Source organism: Cinclus cinclus, chromosome 9 (genome assembly GCF_963662255.1).
Source record: "Cinclus cinclus chromosome 9, bCinCin1.1, whole genome shotgun sequence".
In the NCBI taxonomy this organism is placed as follows: domain Eukaryota; kingdom Metazoa; phylum Chordata; class Aves; order Passeriformes; family Cinclidae; genus Cinclus; species Cinclus cinclus.
In genome coordinates, this window is record NC_085054.1 from 27,460,452 (window position 1) to 27,481,236 (window position 20,785).

Below are 20,785 nucleotides of genomic sequence, written 5' to 3' on the forward strand. Positions count from 1 at the left end.
AATATGAAAACAGCATTTTTTTTTACTCCAGAGCTTCTTGTGTCGCTTTTGTTTGGGCTCCAAATTTCTGGAAAATCACTGATATCTCAAAAAAAAAAAAAAAGAAGAAACAAAACAAACAAAAAACAACAACAAAAAAAATCCCCAACCAAACCAAAACAAAAAACACATCAAAAAAAAAGAAAAAAAAACCCAAACCAACCAAACAACAACAAAAAAATCCAAAAAAACCCTAACAAAAACAAAAGAATAAAAAAAATTAAAAAAAAAACAAAAAAAACCACCCCAACAACAACCCCAAAAAACAAACAAACAGAAATGGGAAATCAGTTCAGGTTTTTGTGGGTATTTGAAGGTTTTTAAGGTAAATGTGAAAATCCTGTCTGTGATTTTTTTTTTTTTATCTGTGTTTAGAGTTACCTTTCCATTTCAAATCACTTTTTTGATGGCGACTCGCAGCCTTCTCCACTGTGGGAATATTTCTTCCGTGCTCTTTGTGGAGTACCATGGGAAAAAAAAAAAAAAAAAGAAAATTGCAATGTTATTTTGAATGTCAGAATAAGAAAAGGAGCGATGAGAATGACTTAAACTTCTGCACTTCAGTAAATTTACATAAATGAATTCAGGTTGGAAAAGAAATGACTCCTTCCCATGGAATTCTTTTTCTCAAGTTAATTTCTGGCCCCAGGGAGGTTGAATGGAAAATTCTTTCAATGATCAGGAATTAAGTTATTTTTAAACTCCTTTTGTTTTTGTTATAATAAATTTTAAATTTCCCCCTGGTTTCCCTCTTCCATGATTTTCTGGGGTTTAGCTCTTAACTAGTGTCTGCTTCATTTTCAGGCATCAGCCTCAGTGAGGTGATCTAATTATTAACTTTTTTAGTAATTTATGTGCAAATTCTCCTTTTATTTGTTTATTTTATTTTCCCCCACATGGCTCAAGCCTAATCAGTTCCAGGCACTGGAGCATGAGCCAGCAAATGACTCTTGAATCAAATGAAAACCACATCAAAATGGTTTGTGGTGCAAGAGGAAACATTTTGGGTGATGTTCCCACCTGCAGTCAGAGACTGGGAGCAAAAGGAGGCAAAAAGAGCTGGAGATGATGATGACGATGATGGTGGTGGTGTCGTTTAAAAATGAGTCAGACCTGAAAATATGTTATATATGATATATTTTATAAATTATAAATTGTACTTTATGCGTTATATGCAATTTTTTATGTTATATATTTCATATTTCAATATGTATTTTAGATTTATGTTTATATGTCATATAGCATATATTATATAATATATAATGTATTATATGTTATGTATTATATAATATATATTATATAGCATAATATAGAATATAGAATATAAACTATATAACATATAATATATAATATATAATATATAATATATAATATATAACATAACATAATATATAACATATTATATAATATATAATATATAGCATATAATGTATAGTATATAATATATAATAAATATATAATAAATATATAATATATAATATATAATATATAATATATAATGTATTCTATGTTCTATATTATATATTCTATATTATAGATTATATAGTTATTACATATGCTATATTATATAGCATATACTATATACTATATACTATACATTATATTTTATATATTTTATAATATTATAAATGCATGTTATATATGTATATGCATATATTTATAATATTATAAATTTTATGTTATGTTATACTATATTACATTGCATTATTTTATATATGATATTATATTTTACATATATGATATAACAGATGTAATATTATATATATTATTATACATATATATGCACATTCATTATAATGTAAAGATATATATAGTATAATATAATATAATATAATATAATATAATATAAATATTATACATTGTACATGATAAACATTTTATTTATAGAAATATATTTTATATTCTATATTCTGTATGTGCAGCCAGGATCTCCGAGTGGCTTTTTTTGGGTGTGTTTTGTTGTGCGTGAAGATTCAAATGCAGGATTTTACCTCCAGCTTCCACCTGGGCAACTCTGCCGTCATCTTCTGGCTAATCCCACCCAAAAAAAAAGAATAAAAATAATTAAAGAAGCACGGGCAGAGGTTATGGAATCCCAGGAAAAGGTTGGAAACGCCCAAGCTGTGCCTAAATTCCCTCCTTGTCCCCAGCCCAGAGCTCTGAGTGCCACATCCAGGAATTCCTGGGACACGTCCAGGGATGGGGACTCCAAAGCTCCCTGGGCAGCTGCTCCCTTTGCCTTTTCCTGGATGAAATCCCCGTTAAAATACGGATGGTGTCAATGTGGATGGCAGGCAGGTTGGGAACGGCAGAATTTCTCCCTCCCAGCACTGCTCCGGGCTTTGTTGTTCCCAAATTCCCTTCCCTAGGGAGCAGCCTCTCCTCTTGGCTTTTGGGTCTCTTCATGTAGCTCATTTCCCCAAATCTTTGAGTTCCTCGAGTGTTTGGTTGTTCTGTCCCTCACCAGATCCTGCTTTTCCTTCGTCTTGAGAGGATCGTGGAATCCCGGCCAGGTTTGGGTTGGGAAGGACCTTAAGGATCGGCTGATTCCACCCCTGCCGTGGGCAGGGACTGTCCCAGGCTGCTCCAGCCTGGCCTTGGACACTTCCAGGGATCCAGGGACAGCCGCAGCTCCTCTGGGAATTCCATCCCAATATGCCATCCATCCCATTCCCCTGGCAGTGGAAACCATTCCCTGTGTCCTGTCCCTCCCTGCCTTATCCCAAATCCCTCTCCTGGAATATCAACAGCAGAACCAGGTCAAACCCAGCCGCCTGTGCCTCCCAAAATCGGATTTTTTTGGGGACAGATTCCCCCCCCCTTCCCTAAATGTGCTGCCGGAGCCCCTCAGGCTTTCCCTCAGTGCAGCTCCCTTCAGCAGGGGCTGGATCCGAGCTCACCTGTGTGAGCTCACCTGAGCACAGGCAGGGAGCTGAGGTTCCCAAAACACGGCAGGAATGTCAGGCAGCTCCCCGGCAAGGGCTGGGAGCGGCTGGGAAAGGCCAGCCTTGGTTCTGTGGCAAACTGGAGTTCACTGGGAGCTCTGTGACAGCTCCAAGCCTGACCTCCCTCCCGTGCTCCTGCTCCTTGCAGGCTCTGCGTGCGGAGAGCAGGGCTGGAAAAGTGGGATTATTGTCACCTGGGGCTGCCACCTTCCTCAGCTGATCCTCCCCAAAACCTTTTCCGACTCCTCAGTTCCCCCCCTGCCATCGTGGCCCCATCCCAAGGTTCTTGGGGATGCTGAGCTGCTGGATCAGTCCTCAGGTTCTGCCCTGAATAATTCCCCACGCTGCCACCTGTTAGGGAAAAATCCACCGTGCAGATCTTCAGGAATTCGTGTGGGATTCAGTTCTTGCATTTCCTGTGGGAAGAGCTTGGGGATTTTGCCGCTGCAATGTAGAAATGTTAAAAATGCGGTGTAAGGACAGAGATTTTGGATTTTTTTTTTTTCTCCATCTTTTTCCTAAATCATGGAACAGTTTGGGATAGAAGGGACCTCATGGATCCTCTTATTTGAACCGCCTGCCATGGGCAGGGACATCTTCCACTGTCCCAGGCTGCTCCAACCTGGGACACTTCCAGGGATCCAGGGGCAGCCACAGCTTCTCTAGCACCCTCCCTCACATGAAATAATTTATATGGTTCGTATTTTAATTTGTTAGCAAATGCAGCAGAAGAACCATGTGGCGTTCATTAAGACGCATCAATTAAAAAATAAAATCCCAAACAGAAAATGTGATGACATTTGTGGGAATGTAGAGGGGTTTTTTATATACAGGGGACGGGGGAATAAAGAAAAAAAAAATAGAAAAAAACGTTTTCAGCAGTAATGGGAGGAAATGTCAGACACACAGCACAGAGATTTATTTTCCAGCAGCTGGGACATTTGTTATGATAGCTGTTCATTTTTACAACGAAACACAACGTTTAGAGAGGTCTGCCTGCACCACAGCCAGGCTCCTGTAAGGAAAGGGATTATGGAGCACAATTTTTGGGGGTTTTTTTTGCATTCTGATTTTTCAGTGAGCGTCAAGCCTGAATAAACAAAGACCGACGAGCAGGTTTTATATTTTATATCCAAGATTAAGGCTGGCTTCGTGTTCCTGAAAGAGAAGTTTTTTCTGAAATTGTTTCTGAAAAGAAAGCCTCGCAGCGTTTGGGATCCAGCAGCAGCAATCTGGTGTGTTTAGATCCAGGCTGTCTCAAAAAAAAAAAAAAAAGTGAGAATAGTTTTGTTTTTTTCCTTACCTCATGTGTGAATTGTGCAGAACTGCAGTTGTCACACTTGGTGATTTCAAACACTTCCTACAATGCTGCAGTGTCTTCACTCCAGCAGCAGTTGCTTTCAATTAAATAAAAAATATCCAATAATTTCATTATTTGCAGTTATATCACAGTCAGTGGCCAGCTTAGCACTTTTTTTATTTTGGACAATTCTCAATGTTGGATTAGCAGTTGACATTTCAAGGAGTAATTTAATATATTTTTTTAAGTAAATGCAGCTTTGCCCGGCACCTTTAGCTGCTCCTGTGTTTTGTAGAGGGGCTGCAGTGATCTTTGCTCTTTATTCCATTTATTAATTTATTCTTTTCCTGCTGAGATGTCAGGGGTCACACGACACCTGAGGGGTGCATTTAGGTTTCGTTGGATTAGGGAATTATACAATCAGATTTCTTTGCAGCTCAGGGTAACAAAAAAAAAAAAAAAAAAAAAAAAAAGGAAATAGCCAACACAAAAAGATTCCTGGATTTGCAGGGAAGTCCAGGAGAGCTTTTTGTTTGGGACAGGGAGTGAGATATTAAATAATTCACTTGAAAGACATTTTCTGCTGTGATTTGTACTCTCTGGAAGATCATCTTGGGTTTTCCACCCCTGATTTCTGCTCCCTCCTCTCACTTTTTTCTTAAAGGAGAGGGTAAAACAGATCTGACAATAATAACGAGAGCAAGGAGAATAAAGGGAAATGATGGCTGACCCCAAAAAACAAAATCGAGCAGGAAAAGGGAGGAAATTTTTTTTTTTATTATTTTTTTTTGTTGGGTGTTGGGAGAACACAGCCACACCTCCATCTCCCTGTCTTGTTCCAGAACCTCCGACCTGGAGCAAAATAACAAAAAATTTCCCCCAGCTGGGTGAAGAAGAACATTCCAGCTCCTCCTGGTGCCAAGGGTTTCCCGTCCCAGCTTTTTGAGCCCGGGAGGTGCTTGTGGCACAGAGCAGGAGAATTTCACGTGGATGGGATTCTGCAGCTTTATTCATAATTAAATTGGGATTATTATTTTTTTTTTTTTTCTCCCAACTCCACCCTGTTTTCCTCCAAACCTTTGAAGAGAGGCCAGGTGGCTGCAAAGGCTGTCACAGTTCTCCTGGTTCTGGAGCCATTCCAGGCCCAGGGAATTCTGCCAATTTATCAGAAATTCCTCAAACAGGGACAGGAGATGATCACAACAACAAAACTGCTGCTTTTTGGGGTGTCTCAGTGAGGGGAGCTCGTGGAGGTGCCACTTATTTTCTGAAGATTTTTTTATTTTCTTTTTATTTATATATGGTGGTAAAGATATAAAGAGAGCCTGGTTTTGGCCCAGCTCTACACCAGATTTACACCTTGGTGTAATTCCAGCCCTAACTAGACTGAAGTTGATCCTGGTTTATCCACGAGGGTCCTTGTCATCATCACCTGGATGCTTTTCCTTCTGCTCTGCAGGAATTCCCGTGGCTCTTTATTTTTCATGGACAGAACATTCCTTTTCCCTTTAATTTCAGCACTGACTGGATAAATCCTGCCTGTTCCTGTTCTTTAGGAATGGACATAATCCCAATAAATTATATATTGGATTTTGAAATTTTAGGCCTTTTAGGGTTTGGCTTTTATTTATTTTTTTTTTCCCCAACAAATCTGCTTCTTTTGAGGTTACCAAGTGTAAAATTCAACGTGTAGCTATAAAATCACATTTCTGGCTGCCACCAAATACCTCCCAGTCTGTTTAAAATATGTTTAATGTGTGCAATCTTTCCTCAATATTGGGAAAAATGGGAAGGCTGGGGATTCGCCTGGCATGGGGGATGTTTGGGGAAATTGGGGAAAAGTGGGAAACTGGGGCCTTCCAAATCTTACCCTGGAAATAAATGGACGTTTCCCTTCCTTGATATTGAGTTTCTGGAGAGAACTCAAACCTGATTACGAATAATGATAATGACTCATTTGCCTTTGGAATCGTTTCTGTGGAGGCTCTTAGAGCAGTTAATTAATCTCCTTGTGCCTGCTCATCGATAACTCCGATTATTTCCATTAATATCTTATTATTTCCAATATTTTGGAAATATTTCCAATATTTGGAAATTATTTCCAGTAATGCTCTTGGCTCAGCTGCTCCAGCCCTTTCCGTATCTCCTGTCTTGTCTTTACCTCACTTCTCACGTGCTCCTTTCTCGTCTCCAAATTTGGCTTTTTTGATTAATGGTTTAAGCCACAAAACCCTGCCCGAGTTAACTTTTTGACCCCATTTTTGATAACAGCAGCAGCCCTCAGCAGATGGAGAACTTTTTTTTTATCTTTCCCCAGCACTTTGTGCTGTTTCTGCAGTGTCTGATAAGAGCTGGAGGAATTCCACCCCTGCTCCAGCATCTCCTCACTCAGGCAAAATTGCTATTTTTATGCTTGGATGGCTCCAAAAATCAAAATATTCATGAAGTTTTGAAATTCCAGATTCATTCTTTGTCCTGTGAGGGAAAAGTAGAATTTTTTTCTTCTCTTCTTGGCCAGCGAGTTTCTTTTTTTACCTAAAAATCCTTCCTGCCATAATTATTTACTGTGGTGGTGCGGGGTGTGGTTTGAGCTCTTTGGAGTCAGCTGATGAATATTTTAATGGGATTTTTTTGCTGTCAGGGCTGTTCTAAATCCTTTAGATGAGGCCCCACAAGGTTTCATCCTATGGGTTTTATTATTCATCCTGCTGTAGGTTTTCATAGGGAGAACTGAAGGGTGGATGTGGAGATGACAGGGTAATAATTGCTGTGTTTTCATGGTTGAAATTTGTAAACTGATTTTTTTTTTTTTTTCCTTCTGTATAAAACATGCAGAAATCGGGGGTTTGCCTGGAAGTCTCCGGGTTGGGGTTTTGGAGCAGCCTGGGACAGTGGAAGGTGGGCAGGGCTGGAATGGGATGAGCTGTGAGGTCACTCTGAATCCAAATTTCATGATTTCTAGGACAAGCCTGGAGGAGGAAATTCCCATTTCTCTCCCAAACATGAGATCCAAACTCACCCTGTTTTGTTTTCCTAAGGGAATCCTTGGAATGACTGCATTTCCAACCTGCAGTCCACTCTGTGGGGCCATCGTGAATAATTCAGATTCCTTAATTCCAATTAATCCAATCCCACAGGGTTTTTGGGGTGGTGCCCTGCTGAATTCCAAGATCTGGAATATCCAGGGATTTCAGATTCCTTAATTCCAATTAATCCAATCCCACAGGGTTTTTGGGGTGGTGCCCTGCTGAATTCCAAGATCTGGAATATCCAAGGGGTTTCAGATTCTTTAATTCCAATTAATCCCACAGGGTTTTTGGGGTGGTGCCCTGCTGAATTCCAAGATCTGGAATATTCAGGGATTTCAGATTCCTTAATTCCAATTAATCCAATCCCACAGGGTTTTTGGGGGGGTGCCCTGCTGAATTCCAAGATCTGGAATATCCAAGGGGTTTCAAATTCTTCAATTCCAATTAATCCCACAGGGTTTTTGGGGGGGTGCCCTGCTGAATTCCAAGATCTGGAATATCCAAGGGGTTTCAGATTCTTTAATTCCAATTAATCCCACAGGGTTTTTGCGGGGGTGCCCTGCTGAATTCCAAGATCTGGAATATCCAAGGGGTTTCAAATTCTTTAATTCCAATTAATCCCACAGGGTTTTTGGGGTGGTGCCCTGCTGAATTCCAAGCTCTGGAATATCCAAGGGCTTTTCCAGAGCTGTGTGGTGTTGGAACCCCGAAACCTGAGAGTTTTGAACTTTCTGTGCTTTCCAAAACCAACCCCATAACTCTGACCCGAGGCCTCGGAGAAGGCTTCCAAAATTGAGTGATAAAATTGTTTGGGATTTTTTTTTTAGTTTTTTGTTGTTGTTGTTGTTGTTGTTGTTATTTTCCTTTTTTATTTTTTTTTGTTTTGTTTTTTGTAGGACTTTTTGTTTGTTTATTTGGTTTTTAATTTTTTTTGTTTGTTTTACTTTTTGGTTGGTTTGTTTGGGTTTTTGTTTGTTTTTTTGTTCTTGTTATTTTCCTTTTTGTTTTGTTTTTGTGGGGTTTTTTTTGTTTATTTATTTGGTTTTCTTATGTTTTTTTTTTGTTTGTTTGGGGTATTTTTGTTTTTAGTTTCTTGTTATTTGTTTCTGGTTTTTTGTTTATTTGGTTTTTTGTTTTTTTTCATTTTCCTCTTTTGGTTTTGTTTTGTTTTTGTGCTTTTTCTTTATTTGAGTTTTTTTTTGTTTGTTTGTTTGTTTGGGGTATTTTCATTTTGTTGTGTTTTGGTTTTAGTTTTTTGTTTATTTGGGTTTTTTTTTTCTTTATTTCCTTTTTTGTTTATTTTTGTAATTTTCCTTTTTTGTTTTGTTTTTGTGGTTTTTTTGGTTTGCTAATTTGTTTTTTTAATGTTTTTTTTTGCTTGTTTGGTTTCTTTGTTTTTGTTTGTTTCTTTTTTTTTTCTTTTTTTTTTTTTTTTTTGTAGCATCATCCCTTTACCCCAACTTCCAACACCTTCCGAAATCTCTTTCCTCCGTCCCTCCCGCCCATCCTACCCTGCTCCCACAATCAGGGATTATTTTTCTTTCTGCAATCATGGCAGTTGTGGGGTTTTTTTTTGGACTCCTCCAGCCCTTCCCATCGCACCTCCCGTGCCAACATCATCCCCCGAGCTACACCGAGACCTCAGATGAAACAACTCCGTAATTTCTCGTAATTAATGCCAGATTTAATTCCGGGTGGGGCTTGGGGTGCAGCCAGAGGAAATGTGTTGTGTTTAAAAATGTGGATGGCGAGTTCAGTTTGTTACTCCTTGTCTGTCCTTGGAGTGTAAAATCCAGTTTTTTTTTTTTTTTATGGGATGTAATAACACTCTGTGAGGTAAGAGGTGAAAAAATAGAGATTTAACTCAGCAGGGAAAAAAAAAAATATATATATATGTATGTATATATATGTATGTGTATATATGTATGTGTATATATATATAAAACTTCCATAACAAAGAGTTTTAAATTTGCAGATCTGCAATAATAATAATAATAATAATAATAATAATAATAATAATTTTTTTTTTTTTTTTTTTTGTGGGGACAGGGGGATTTAATTTACCCCAATATTTACTTTCCCCACCCTTTCTATTCTAAATATGTTTCCTAAAGAAAAAAATTATGTGTTTTTTTTTTTTTTTTTTAAAAAAATGGAATTTGTTCCGTCCACTCCTTCGCTTCAGGAATTAAACGTTGTCCAGAGGAGAACATGAGAAGGAGGCAGCCAAGGGGCTCTTTTTGCCCTTTTAGCCAAGTTGAATTTCCTTTGGGAATTGCCTTGGGATTCCTGGTGCTGTCAGGTGTCGGGTTTGAGCTTTCCAGCTGGAAACAGAAAATACCTTTCTGTGCCCTCACCTGTGCAGGAGTGGAAATTGGAATTTAATATGGCTCTGGAAAAAAGGGATTACAGGAATAAACAGCTTTTTTTTTTTTTGCCTTTTTTTTTTTTCTTTCTTTCTTTCCTTGAGATTTGGTTTCACGGTGTTAAACGTACAGGATATTTAGGTTTATCAATATTAAATTTACTGAATATTTATGTTTCACAGTATTAAATTTACAGCATATTTAGGTTTAATAATATTAAATTTACAGGGTATTTAGGTATAATAATGTTAAATTTACAGGATGTTTAACAATATTAAACTTACAGAACATTTAGATTTAACAATATTAAATCTACAAAATATTTAGGTTTATCAATATTAAATTTACTGAATATTTATGTTTCACAGTTTTAAATTTACAGGGTATTTAGCAATATTAAACTTACAGAATATTTAACAATTTTAAATTTACAGGATATTTAGATTTAACAATATTAAATCTACAAAATATTTAGATCTAATAATATTAAATTTACAGAATATTTAGGTTTAACGATATTAAATTTACAGGATATTTATCAATATTAAATTTACAGAATATTTAGGTTTATCAATATTAAATTTACAGGATATTTAACAACATTAAATTTACAGAATATTTAAGTTTATCAATATTAAATTTCCAGGGTATTTAGTTTTAACAATATTAAATTTACAGGATATTTAGATTTAACAATATTAAACTTACAGAATATTTAGGTTTAACGATATTAAATTTGCAGAATATTTAACAATATAAAATTTACAGAATATTTAGATTTAACAATATTAAATTTACAAAATATTTAGATTTAACAGTATTAAATCTACAAAATATTTAGATCTAATAATATTACATTTACAGAATGTTTAGGTTTAACGATATTAAATTTACAGGTTATTTAACGATAATAAATTTACAGGATATTTATCAGTATTAAATTGACAGAATATTTAGGTTTATCAATATTAAATTCACAAAATATTCAGGTTTAACAATATTAAATTGACAGAATATTTAGGTTTATCAGTATTAAATTGACAGAATACTTAAATACCTCAGCGGATCTGACCATTAGTAACCAGTGAGTGAACACCCAGCACGGGAGAGAAAATTCTGAGTTCCCAAAGTGCTTTTTAATGAGCTTAACAGAAGCATTTGCAATTATCTAATAGCACCTGAAAATTGCTGGCAAAATGACAGCAGGAAGTTTCGTTTGCATCCCATATCTGATGTTCAATCTGCTAATCCTCCCCTGAGCCTGCCAGGAAAAACAAGGCTGGAATTTTATTAAAATCAGAAAAAGCAGAGATGCTGCTTCCTATTTTTTTTTTTTTTTTTTTCCGTCTTTCCCTGCGAGGTTTCTGGGTTTTGTTTCTTTAAAATGAATATTCTTCATCTCAACCCGCAGCACTTTATCCTTGATGTTTGACAAGCTGACAAAATGGAAATAAATCGCCCGTGTTGGCAAATTAAAGGGATTTTGGAATTTTAAGCGTTTTTCTTGTGTTGTTTTTTATTACTTTTTTTAATATTCTTATTTTTTTCTGTTAATCTTCTGGAATATTTGAATTCGTTCAGCCTAGGTGTACCTGGTTGGTTTTTTTTTGAAATGTGTTTTAGTCACAGTTTGGTTTGGTTTTTTTTTTGGTTTTTTTTTTTTTTGGTTTTTTTTTTTTGTTGTTGTTGTTTTTTTTGTTTTGTTTTGTTTTTTTTAAGTTTATTTTTTTTTTAATTTTTTAAATGGCGCTCAGCCCTTCCCTTTTGGATTGTCTTCCTCCCCCCGGGAAATCTGGAGCTCCCTTGTTTGCTCTTGTTTATATAAATTAATCTTCCATGTTGTGACAGTTTTGCCCCCCCCTTTCGTTAACGAGAGCTCCTAATTGGGCCCTAATGAAACATTTACTCACGCCTAAACAACATTATCTGCCAGCACCGCAGAGATAAGGCACCGGGAAGAAAATAAGCTTTTTGAAAGATTCTGGGTGAGATATTAAAGCGATTTTTTTGGGCCAATATTTTGTTGTTTGATTTGAGAACGCCCTTGTGGTGCAGCTGTGTAACCAAGCCCATGGCAAACAACATCCATTATTTATTGGCCTGCTTGGCAAACAAGGACACCCTTGGACTAAATCAGATTTGGGGAGGTGGATTTACTGAGCCTTCCCCCCACCACCAGCGCCAGAGAATCGCTTTGTTTTGTGTTTATATTCCCAAAAATTTTCCATTTGGGACGAGGGAGTTTCCCGTAGGAAACTGGGGAAGGGGAGCAGGGGGGAGCCTGGACCTGCAGCAGCCTGGCACAAGTGGAATTTATTTTATTTTGTGCCTTTTATTTGCTGTCCAGGTGCTCCAGATCCAGTTACAGCCCATAAAGGCAGAGTTTCCTCAGGCCAGCAACGAGGAGACAAGTCTTGGGAATGTTGGAATGATTCTATTCCCTCCCTTCCTGCGGAGTAAAATGGAAATAATTTTAAAAATGCTCAAAATCCCACTGAAATTTTGTGAAATTCTTGATCAGAACTGTGTTGCTTGAGTTATTAAGTGTGCCAGGCCAGGTTGGAAGGGCTTGGAGCAAGGTGAAGGTGGAACTGGGTGAGCTTTAAATTCCCTTCCAGCCCAAACCACCCTGGAATTCCAGGATAAACAATAAATATATAAAAATAAACAAGTTATTTGCAAGGGATCCAGGAAGGAGAGTGGTGACTCGAGGCACAAAAAAAGACTTTTCTCATCTTGTTCCCAACATCACTCAACCAATGTGGGTGAAGGAGACAAGAAACCTGGATTAAATTAAACTCCAAGAAAACCTGGATTAAATTAAACCCCAAGAAACCTGGATTAAATTAAACCCCAAGAAAACCTGGATTAAATTAAACCCCAAGAAACCTGGATTAAATTAAACCCCAAGAAACCTGGATCCCTGCTGGCGCAGGGGCACAGGGGTGAGGTAATTTGGATCAGGAACGTGCGGCTCTGGAAATTAATTGGAATTCCAGGAGTTTCATCAACTCCACATATTTTTTGTGGGGGAGAGGACCTGTTTGTTCATCTCACTGGGAGGCTGTGGGTTTGTCTTCGCTGCTGATCCGTGCTTCTGTTTTGGGCAGGGCTCATGTGGAAAGCTGGGATATCTCTGGAATGGGAATATTCACTCGTGTGCTCCCACCCGGGTCGCTCCCTCAGTAATGGTTTTCCTGGAGGAAACCCATCCTCAGGGATGGAGCGAGCCTCGTTCCTTCACTTTTTGTCTTTTATTTGGATTTTATGGCATTGGGATATCCCAGGAAGGAGGGAATTTCATTTCTGTGCGGCGCCACGGCGCTCAGTAAGAGCCATGTTGTGTAGTTCAAGTGCTTCTCTGGGTATTTCCATATGAAAACCAAATTTTTATCTTAATTCCGTGCTAATTTGATCCTCCGGAACAGAATTATGATGATCTGTTGCTGTTTGTTCTCCACAGATTCTTCTACCTAATCCTTCTTTGGATCCTGGGCTGCAGCCAGAAGAAATCTGGACCGTCCTGTGGAAAACAGTGTTGGAAGCACAGAGGGAGCAGAGGTGGGCTGTGACTTTGGAATGTCTCCTGAAATGTATCCATAAAGCCAGGATTTAATAAGCAGTATGGTTAAATTCACAATAAAGTCCACAATTCCTGAAATTCTGCTGTTTACTCGGTCGGCAAAACCAGAGGAAAAACCCAAACCAATCCAAAATCCCAGGGAAAAGAGGGGAATTCCTTGATTTCTCTGCTGAGTACCATTTTCAGCCTGGCCAGGGTGTGCCTGGAAATTTGGAGGGAATGCCTTGGGCTCTGGTTTGGCAGGAGCCTCCACTCCAGCTTGTTTGTCCTGCTGGGAATTTGCATGGGAGGAGTGAGGTTGGGATCTTTTATCTCTGAACCAGGCTCCGGGGTCACTGGAATTCGCAACAAATTCCCTGTGTTTGTATGGAGGTGTGGAAATCTAAATACAAACCTGAGCCAAAGGTTCTGCTCTCCTCTCTAAAGCCTTGGCAGAGCAGCCAGGGGGTCTCCAAATAAAATAAAAAATAAAAAAAAAATGGAATTTTGGGGGATTGCATCTCATCCCTCTGAACTTTCCACCCTGCCCTTCTCCAAAACATCTGTGCCATCCCCAGGCATCCTCCTTAGCGTTCCCTTTGGGAAGCACTTAAAAAGAAATAAATTGAATTCACGCTTGGAAATTTCAATGCTGCGGTTTTGAAAATTCAGAGGATGTAGATTATCCGAAATTGGATTTATTTATCTCAGGTACAGGATTGGTTGTTGGTGTTAAAATTGAGATTTCTCTGCCCTTTGCTTCCTTGGTGATCTTCCAAGTTGCATCTAAAGCACCTCAATCCCCCTGTCGATTTTTTAGGAATCCTTTCAGGGAATTTTTAAGATTCCCATTGCTCAGGAGGACATACAGGTGAAAGAACTAACCTTGAATTTTTTTTTTTTTTTTTTGGGGGGGGGGGGGGAAGTTGAAGCCCTCTGTGAGGGATTCTGGCCAGCAGAAGGCACCACCAGCTCAGCTTTGCTCCGCCGGCGTTCCCGGCTGGATTTCCATGCTTCCAGCAGGAATTTTATCACCCTGCACCTCCGACTCTCAGCATTCCCACTGAGTAATGAATTCCCTCGCTTTTCCAGGCCTGAGGAGCCTGGAATTCCATGTGCAGTGACACCCAGGATGGGGCTGCTCCGGCACGCGCTGCCCGCAGCCGTTCTCCCGTTCCTCATCCTTTTGGGAAATCTGGTTTCTGCTGAGAACATCAACTTTTACAACATCAGGCCTCCACTAGACCGTGAGTAGCATTTTTATGGACTTCTGGCCATTCCGCTATGGAATTCCGGCTTAAAATTTCAATTATTTGCCCCATCCTCCCAGTCTGGGTCTCCGCTGTTGTTCGTCCCCAGGGGAAAACTTTAAAATGAATATTCTTCTTCTCAACCCTCAGCACTTTGTCCTTGATGTTTGACAAGTTGACAAAATGGAAATAAATCGCCCGTGTTGGCAAATTAAAGGGTGCATGAGGATTTTGGCATTTTAAGGGCTTTTCTTGTGTTTTTTTTCCTGTCTCCCTGCAGTGGGAATTATGCAGTGGTTTCCCTGTAAATAATCCAGAACAGGTGGTTTTGGTCTTTTATCTTGTTGGGGGTTTTGTAGGGGGAGGAATAGGTGCTGCTGCATGCAATTAATTCAGTCTGCAGGTAATTAAAAACCTCGTGGGACCTGTGAAGCCAGTTGGCACTAATGGAATAATTTATTTTTATTTTTTATTTATCTATTTTTACCTCTTATCTGGCATCACCAGTGTTTTCCATCCCCTCATTTGCATTATCTGCATCATTAAACCAGCCAGGATATAATAGCTGGGTATAATATCTGCCCCTAATGAACCCTGCACCTTCCAGTAATTCATTTAAATAATGGAAATCAGATTTTTTAAAAAGAATTTTAAAAACCCTTTAAACCTTTTTTTTTTAAATTATTTTGTTTAAAGAATTCAGCTTCTCCTTCCGAGTGGATGATCAAGCTCTGGAGCTGCTTTGGAAATGCAGTTTTTCCATCAAAGGAAAATAAAGATTTATGTTTGCTGTGCAGACCTCCACGAGGAGGGAGATAAACTCTTCCCTCTTTTCTGCTTTTCCCACTGCTACCTCAATTTTGGATTATATTATATTTTCACTCTCACAATCCAAAAATATTTTCGGGACGTATTTTAAATTCAATCCCAGAGAGGGGGAAAAAAAAACAAAAACAAAACCCAAACACCTTTCTACCAAACTTGTTCTATTTGCCTGACAGCGAAAAGATGTAAACACATATAATTAATTAATTTTTATAAATACACGCATGCACAAGCGACATTTTGAACATTTTCATTATTTTTTTTCCTCAATGCTTCCCAACTGAATATATTTCAATACTTTTTTTTTTTTAACCCTTTCCAAGCCACTCCGTTCCCAAACAGTTTCAAGTGCTTCACCTGCGACAACGCAGCGGACAACTACAACTGCAACAGATGGGCTGAGGACAGGTGGTGTCCCGAAAGTGAGTGAGGAGATCCTTTGTGGTATTTAAATTTGGGTTTTTAAATTTAAATTTGGCTGTTTCGTGGCATTGATGTGCCGGCACTTTTTTTTTTTTTTTTTTTTTTTTTTTTTTTTTTTTTTTTTTTGTTGGTAATGCTGAGTCAGAGAATTTCTGCTGCCGTGATGGTTTGGGCCATTCCAGGGTGTAAAGCAGCAGTGAAAAATTATTTATCTCCATCTCCCTCCATTTTATACAATATAGAACAATAAAATAATAATGTACAAACAGATACCTGAATAATAGATCAATATTAATTACCTATATATATTTATCTGTGTATATATATAATGATGTGCTTCCCAAGAGTTAAAGATATTATTTAAAAAGTTTGAAGACTTTCCTCTGTTGCTTTACTCTCTTCAGAGTGTAAAGCAACAGTGAAAAATTATTTATCTCCATCTCTCTAACAATAAAATATTAACAATGAACTGATTTCTGAATAATGTATCAATATGAATTAATTATATATGTTTATCTGTGTATATATATATATAATGATCTGCTTCTCAGGAGTTAATTTAAAAGATATTATTTTTAAAACCTGAAGGATTTCTTCTGTAGCTTTATCCCCTTCTCCCTGGATCCCATCCCAAAATTGAAAGTTTCTTTGTGAGCGGCAGGACCTGACTGACCGGAGCTCACACCTGTGCCGAGGAGGATAAAACACAGGAAAATAAAAATAATGGGAATGTTTCCTCGATTTTCTTGCCGGTGACATTCCCAGGAATGGTGGGAAAGGGGAAGAAGCGAAGCAGAGGAATGAGGAAACAAATCTGAAACCACGAAGAGGAGAGAGCTGAGAGGAGACGTGCAATGATGGTGCTAATTAGTAACTGAAATAAAAGCAGCCTTTCTGGAGGTTTGGAGGGTCAGCGAGGATTTCACACTAATTAATTCCTTCCTAAACGCTCCTTTGATCGAGTTGCGAATATTTCTGCAAATCCATTTTCCGGGAGTATTTCCCTTAACCGCGCGTAGTTTTGAAACCCCGTTCCGTAGGTTTAATTTCTGGGAATAAACGCGGGGATTTCTTTTTGTGCAGGCGCTCGGTACTGCCTGACAGCTCACCTCTTCACGGCCCTCGGGGAGAGCACCTCCGTCACCAAGAAATGTGCCACGGGCGACGAGTGTCACCTGGTGGGCTGCCACCGGCACGGGGACAGCGGCCACACGGTGAGACATCAGCAGGGCTCTGCTGCTGCTCTGCGCTGGCCTTGCTACTGCTCTGCTACTGCTCTACTACTGCTTTACTGCTGCTTTACTGCTGCTTTAATCCTGCCTTACTGCTGCTCTGCGCTGGCCTTGCTGCTACTCTACTACTGCTCTACTAGTGCCCTACTACTGCTTTACTACTGCCTTACTGCTGCTTTACTATCGCTTTAATCCTGCCTTACTGCTGCCTTAATCCTGCCTTACTACTGCTCTACTACTGCCTTACTACTGCTCTACTACTGCCTTACTACTGCTCTACTACTGCTTTACTACTGCTGTACTGCTGCTGTACTACTGTTGTAGTACTGCTTTACTACTGCTGTACTACTGCCTTACTGCTGCTTTACTTCTACCTTACTGGTGCTTTACTGCTGTTTTACTTCTGCCTTACTGGTGCTTTACTCCTGCTTTACTAATGGTTTATATCTACCTTAATTCTGCCCTATTCCTGCCTTAATCCCGCTTTGCTCCTGCTTTATTCCTGCCCTGCTCCTGGTTTAATCCTGCCTAGCTCCTGCCTTACTCCTGCTCCTGCCCTGCTCCCACCCTGCTCCTGGAGCAGGGACAGCCCCTGCTCCTGGAGATGGGCATTCCTGGAGATGGAGCTGGGCATTCCAGGAGATGGAGCTGGGCATTCCTGGAGATGGAGCTGGGCATTCCCGGAGATGGGGCTGGGCATTCCCGGGGATGGAGCTGGGCATTCCCGGGGATGGAGCTGGGCATTCCCTGAGATGGAGCTGGGCATTCCCGGAGATGGGGCTGGGCATTCCAGGGGATGGAGCTGGGCATTCCCTGAGATGGAGCTGGGCATTCCCTGAGATGGAGCTGGGCATTCCCGGAGATGGGGCTGGGCATTCCCGGGGATGGAGCTGGGCATTCCCGGGGATGGAGCTGGGCATTCCTGGAGATGGAGCTGGGCATTCCAGGCCTGTTTTTCCTACGGAGCTCAGGAGGACGTGCCCGGAGCAGGAACAATGGGATTTCTGTGGGAGGAGCAGGACCAAGCTCTCCTCCCTCCTTCCTTCTCCTGCTGGGGTGGCAGGGGGAAATCCCTAAAAAAAAAAAAATTCCTCCTGGGATTTTGGGGTGCACTCAGGGCACGGAGCTCAGGATCTGAGGTTTTGCAAGGCTCGGGTTTTGCCATAGGCTTGAACGAGGCACAGCTGAGTTTTTGTTCCATGGGGAAAAGCCCAAACTTGTGTTTCCTCCCAGCCTTGGTGTTGGAACCCTTCAAAGTGAGAATTTTAAAACTGAAATTTTAAAAACTGAGACTTTGTGTGCTGTCAAGCCCTGAGCCCCATGAAGAACACTGCGTTTGACCTGAGACCTTGGAGAAGACTTCCAAAATCCAGTAATAAAACTGGGATCACTGGTGTGTAGTTGGAATAGAAGTGTGGCGTCACACGGTGGAAAATTTAGAATTTGAGGTTTTAGAATATAGCAATGTATAGAAAACAAGGTGAAGGGTTTAGGGTGGAAGTTTCTTTCTTCTTCACTTTCTTCTTCATGGGTCTAAGTGGAATTTTTGTAATTAGATAAAAAAAACCTCCGCACTGCGGGTCACATGTGTTTGGTTATTGGGTTAAGAGTAAAAATAATTTAAATGTCTGTTCTTAATTGGACGGATTAGCCCTTAAAAGGTCTTGTAGATAAAGAGATGCATCACCGTTTTTATCTTGTTAGCCAGAAGTGCTGTAGAACTCACTGTAACATAGATAAAAATTAATAAACATCTGAGTCCGAACACAAAATACCATCTATCGAGCATTTAATCCCAACTCCGGGATTAAATCCCATCCTTGGGACGATGGGGGGGGGGGAAAAGTTTATTCTTAATAATCAAGTTTATTCTTAATAACAAGAAGTTTATTCTTAATAATCAAGCGCAGCCCAGCAGAGTTTGATTTTCTGCTGGAAAATATCACCCATCAATTCCTAAATGGGAACATGTGAAGATGAGTTCTGTTGTTTTTAACACGAACAACTTTGGACGCCAAAAACAAAGCAGGCAACGTCCACGCTAAATATCAGAGAATCTCTATGTTTTCTGAGCAAATTCCAGTGATTCCAGCAGGTTTTGAGGGAATAAAATAACTCTGCATCCTGTCTCCTGCTGCATTTCCATAGAATTATAAAATCCCAGCCTGGTTTGGGTTGGAAGTGAATTTTAAGCTCATCTTGTTCCGACCCTCAGCCATGGGTGGGGATTTTATCTTAAAAAAAAAAAAGTTGTCGTGCCTTTGGATTGGATAAAAATTGGCATTTTATTCATTTATTCTCCTGGATTTTCTAGGAAATAGAATTGGGTTTGGATTCTCTGCTGGAAATCAGTGCTTTGGTGGCCTTAGAAACTGAGAAATAAAGTGGATTCAGCAAGTGGAAGCTGCACTGACCACAAGGGGAAAACTGGTTGGGAACAAAGCTTTTAGAGTCCGAATTTTTCATCCTAAAAACAGCTGAAACCTGAAAGGTTCCAGGGGATATTTTTATATTTTTAGTTCATGTGTTAGGAAGGGAAGCTGTGTTTTCTGCAGCGTCTGTGTGGCTGTGTGACATCCCACCTCAGCCTGGGGACACACCACGGGATGAGTGACTCCAGGAAAACTACACCCCTCATTTATTTTGGGGAATTGATTCATGGATATATTGGATTTCAGGATGATTCTTAGCGTGTCTGCTCCACCTGCTGTCCTGGTACAGGCTGACCCTGATGGGTCTGTGCAGCTCAACCTTGTGACATTAAATATGAATTTCTCTCTTAAAACCGCCCCGAATTAACCCCTCCCCAAATTAATCACCCTGAATTAATCACCCCGAGTTAATTAACTCCTGTTTTCTCCCGCCAGGAGTGTGTTTCCTGCTGTGAAGCCATGACCTGCAATGTGCAGATCCCCACCAGTGCAGTGTTTGCTGTGCTGCAGATGTGCAGGATGGACAAGGGGCAGCTGGGCAGTGCCCAGCACGGCACTGCTGGTGTGAATTAATCCCTGAATTAATCACCCTGAGTTAATTAATTACCGTTTTCTCCCACCAGGAATGTTTCCTGCTGTGAAGCCATGACCTGCAACGTGGGGATCCCCACCAGTGCAGTGTTTGCTGCGCTGCAGATGTGCAGGATGCACATGGGATACCCAGCATGGCGCTGCTGGTGTGAATTAATCATTCATTTAATCACCCTGAATTAATCATCCCGAGTTAATTAATTAACTCCTGTTTTCTCCCGCCAGGAGTGTGTTTCCTGCTGTGAAGCCATGATCTGCAACGTGGAGATCCCCACCAACGCCACCAACGCGGTGTTCGCTGTGCTGCAGCTGCGCAGGGCAGCCGGGCAGTGCCCAGCGTGGCACCGCTGGTGTGAATTAATTAATCACCCTGAGTTAATTAATTACCCTTTTCTCCCCCCAGGAGTGTGTTTCCTGCTGTGAAGGCATGATCTGCAACGTGGAGATCCCCACCAACGCCACCAACGCGGTGTTTGCTGTGCTGCAGGCCCGCAGGACGGCCACGGGCAGCCGGGCAGTGCCCGGCGTGGCTCTGCTGGTGACATCGGTGACAATGGCCCTGTCCTGACCCGGCAACCTCGGACAGAGCTGCTGGCACAGCCCCCGGACCAGGAGCCCCCAGGATCTCCAAGGAGAAGTCACCGACGTTCCTCCAGCGCCGCGAAACTCAGGGCGCGGCGGAAAGACGCGTCCTGAACTCCTTGGGTGTTTTAGTGGGAATCCTTCCCCGTCAGTACTGAAAATAAACCCCACAAAATAAAAAAAATAAAAAAATAAACCCTGCTGGGAGG

The 20,785-nt window shown here is 40.3% G+C and overlaps 1 protein-coding gene across 1 annotated transcript; it reads left to right on the forward strand.

Moving 5' to 3' along the window:
- The first annotated feature begins 12,867 nt into the window (after positions 1-12,867).
- On the forward strand, positions 12,868-20,562 carry LYPD6B (LY6/PLAUR domain containing 6B). The gene is given in 7 exon segments (XM_062498455.1): positions 12,868-12,891; positions 12,893-13,018; positions 13,143-13,240; positions 14,334-14,488; positions 15,640-15,738; positions 16,823-16,953; positions 20,398-20,562. Coding segments are annotated over 7 exon segments (798 nt in total).
- The last annotated feature ends 223 nt before the right edge of the window (positions 20,563-20,785 follow it).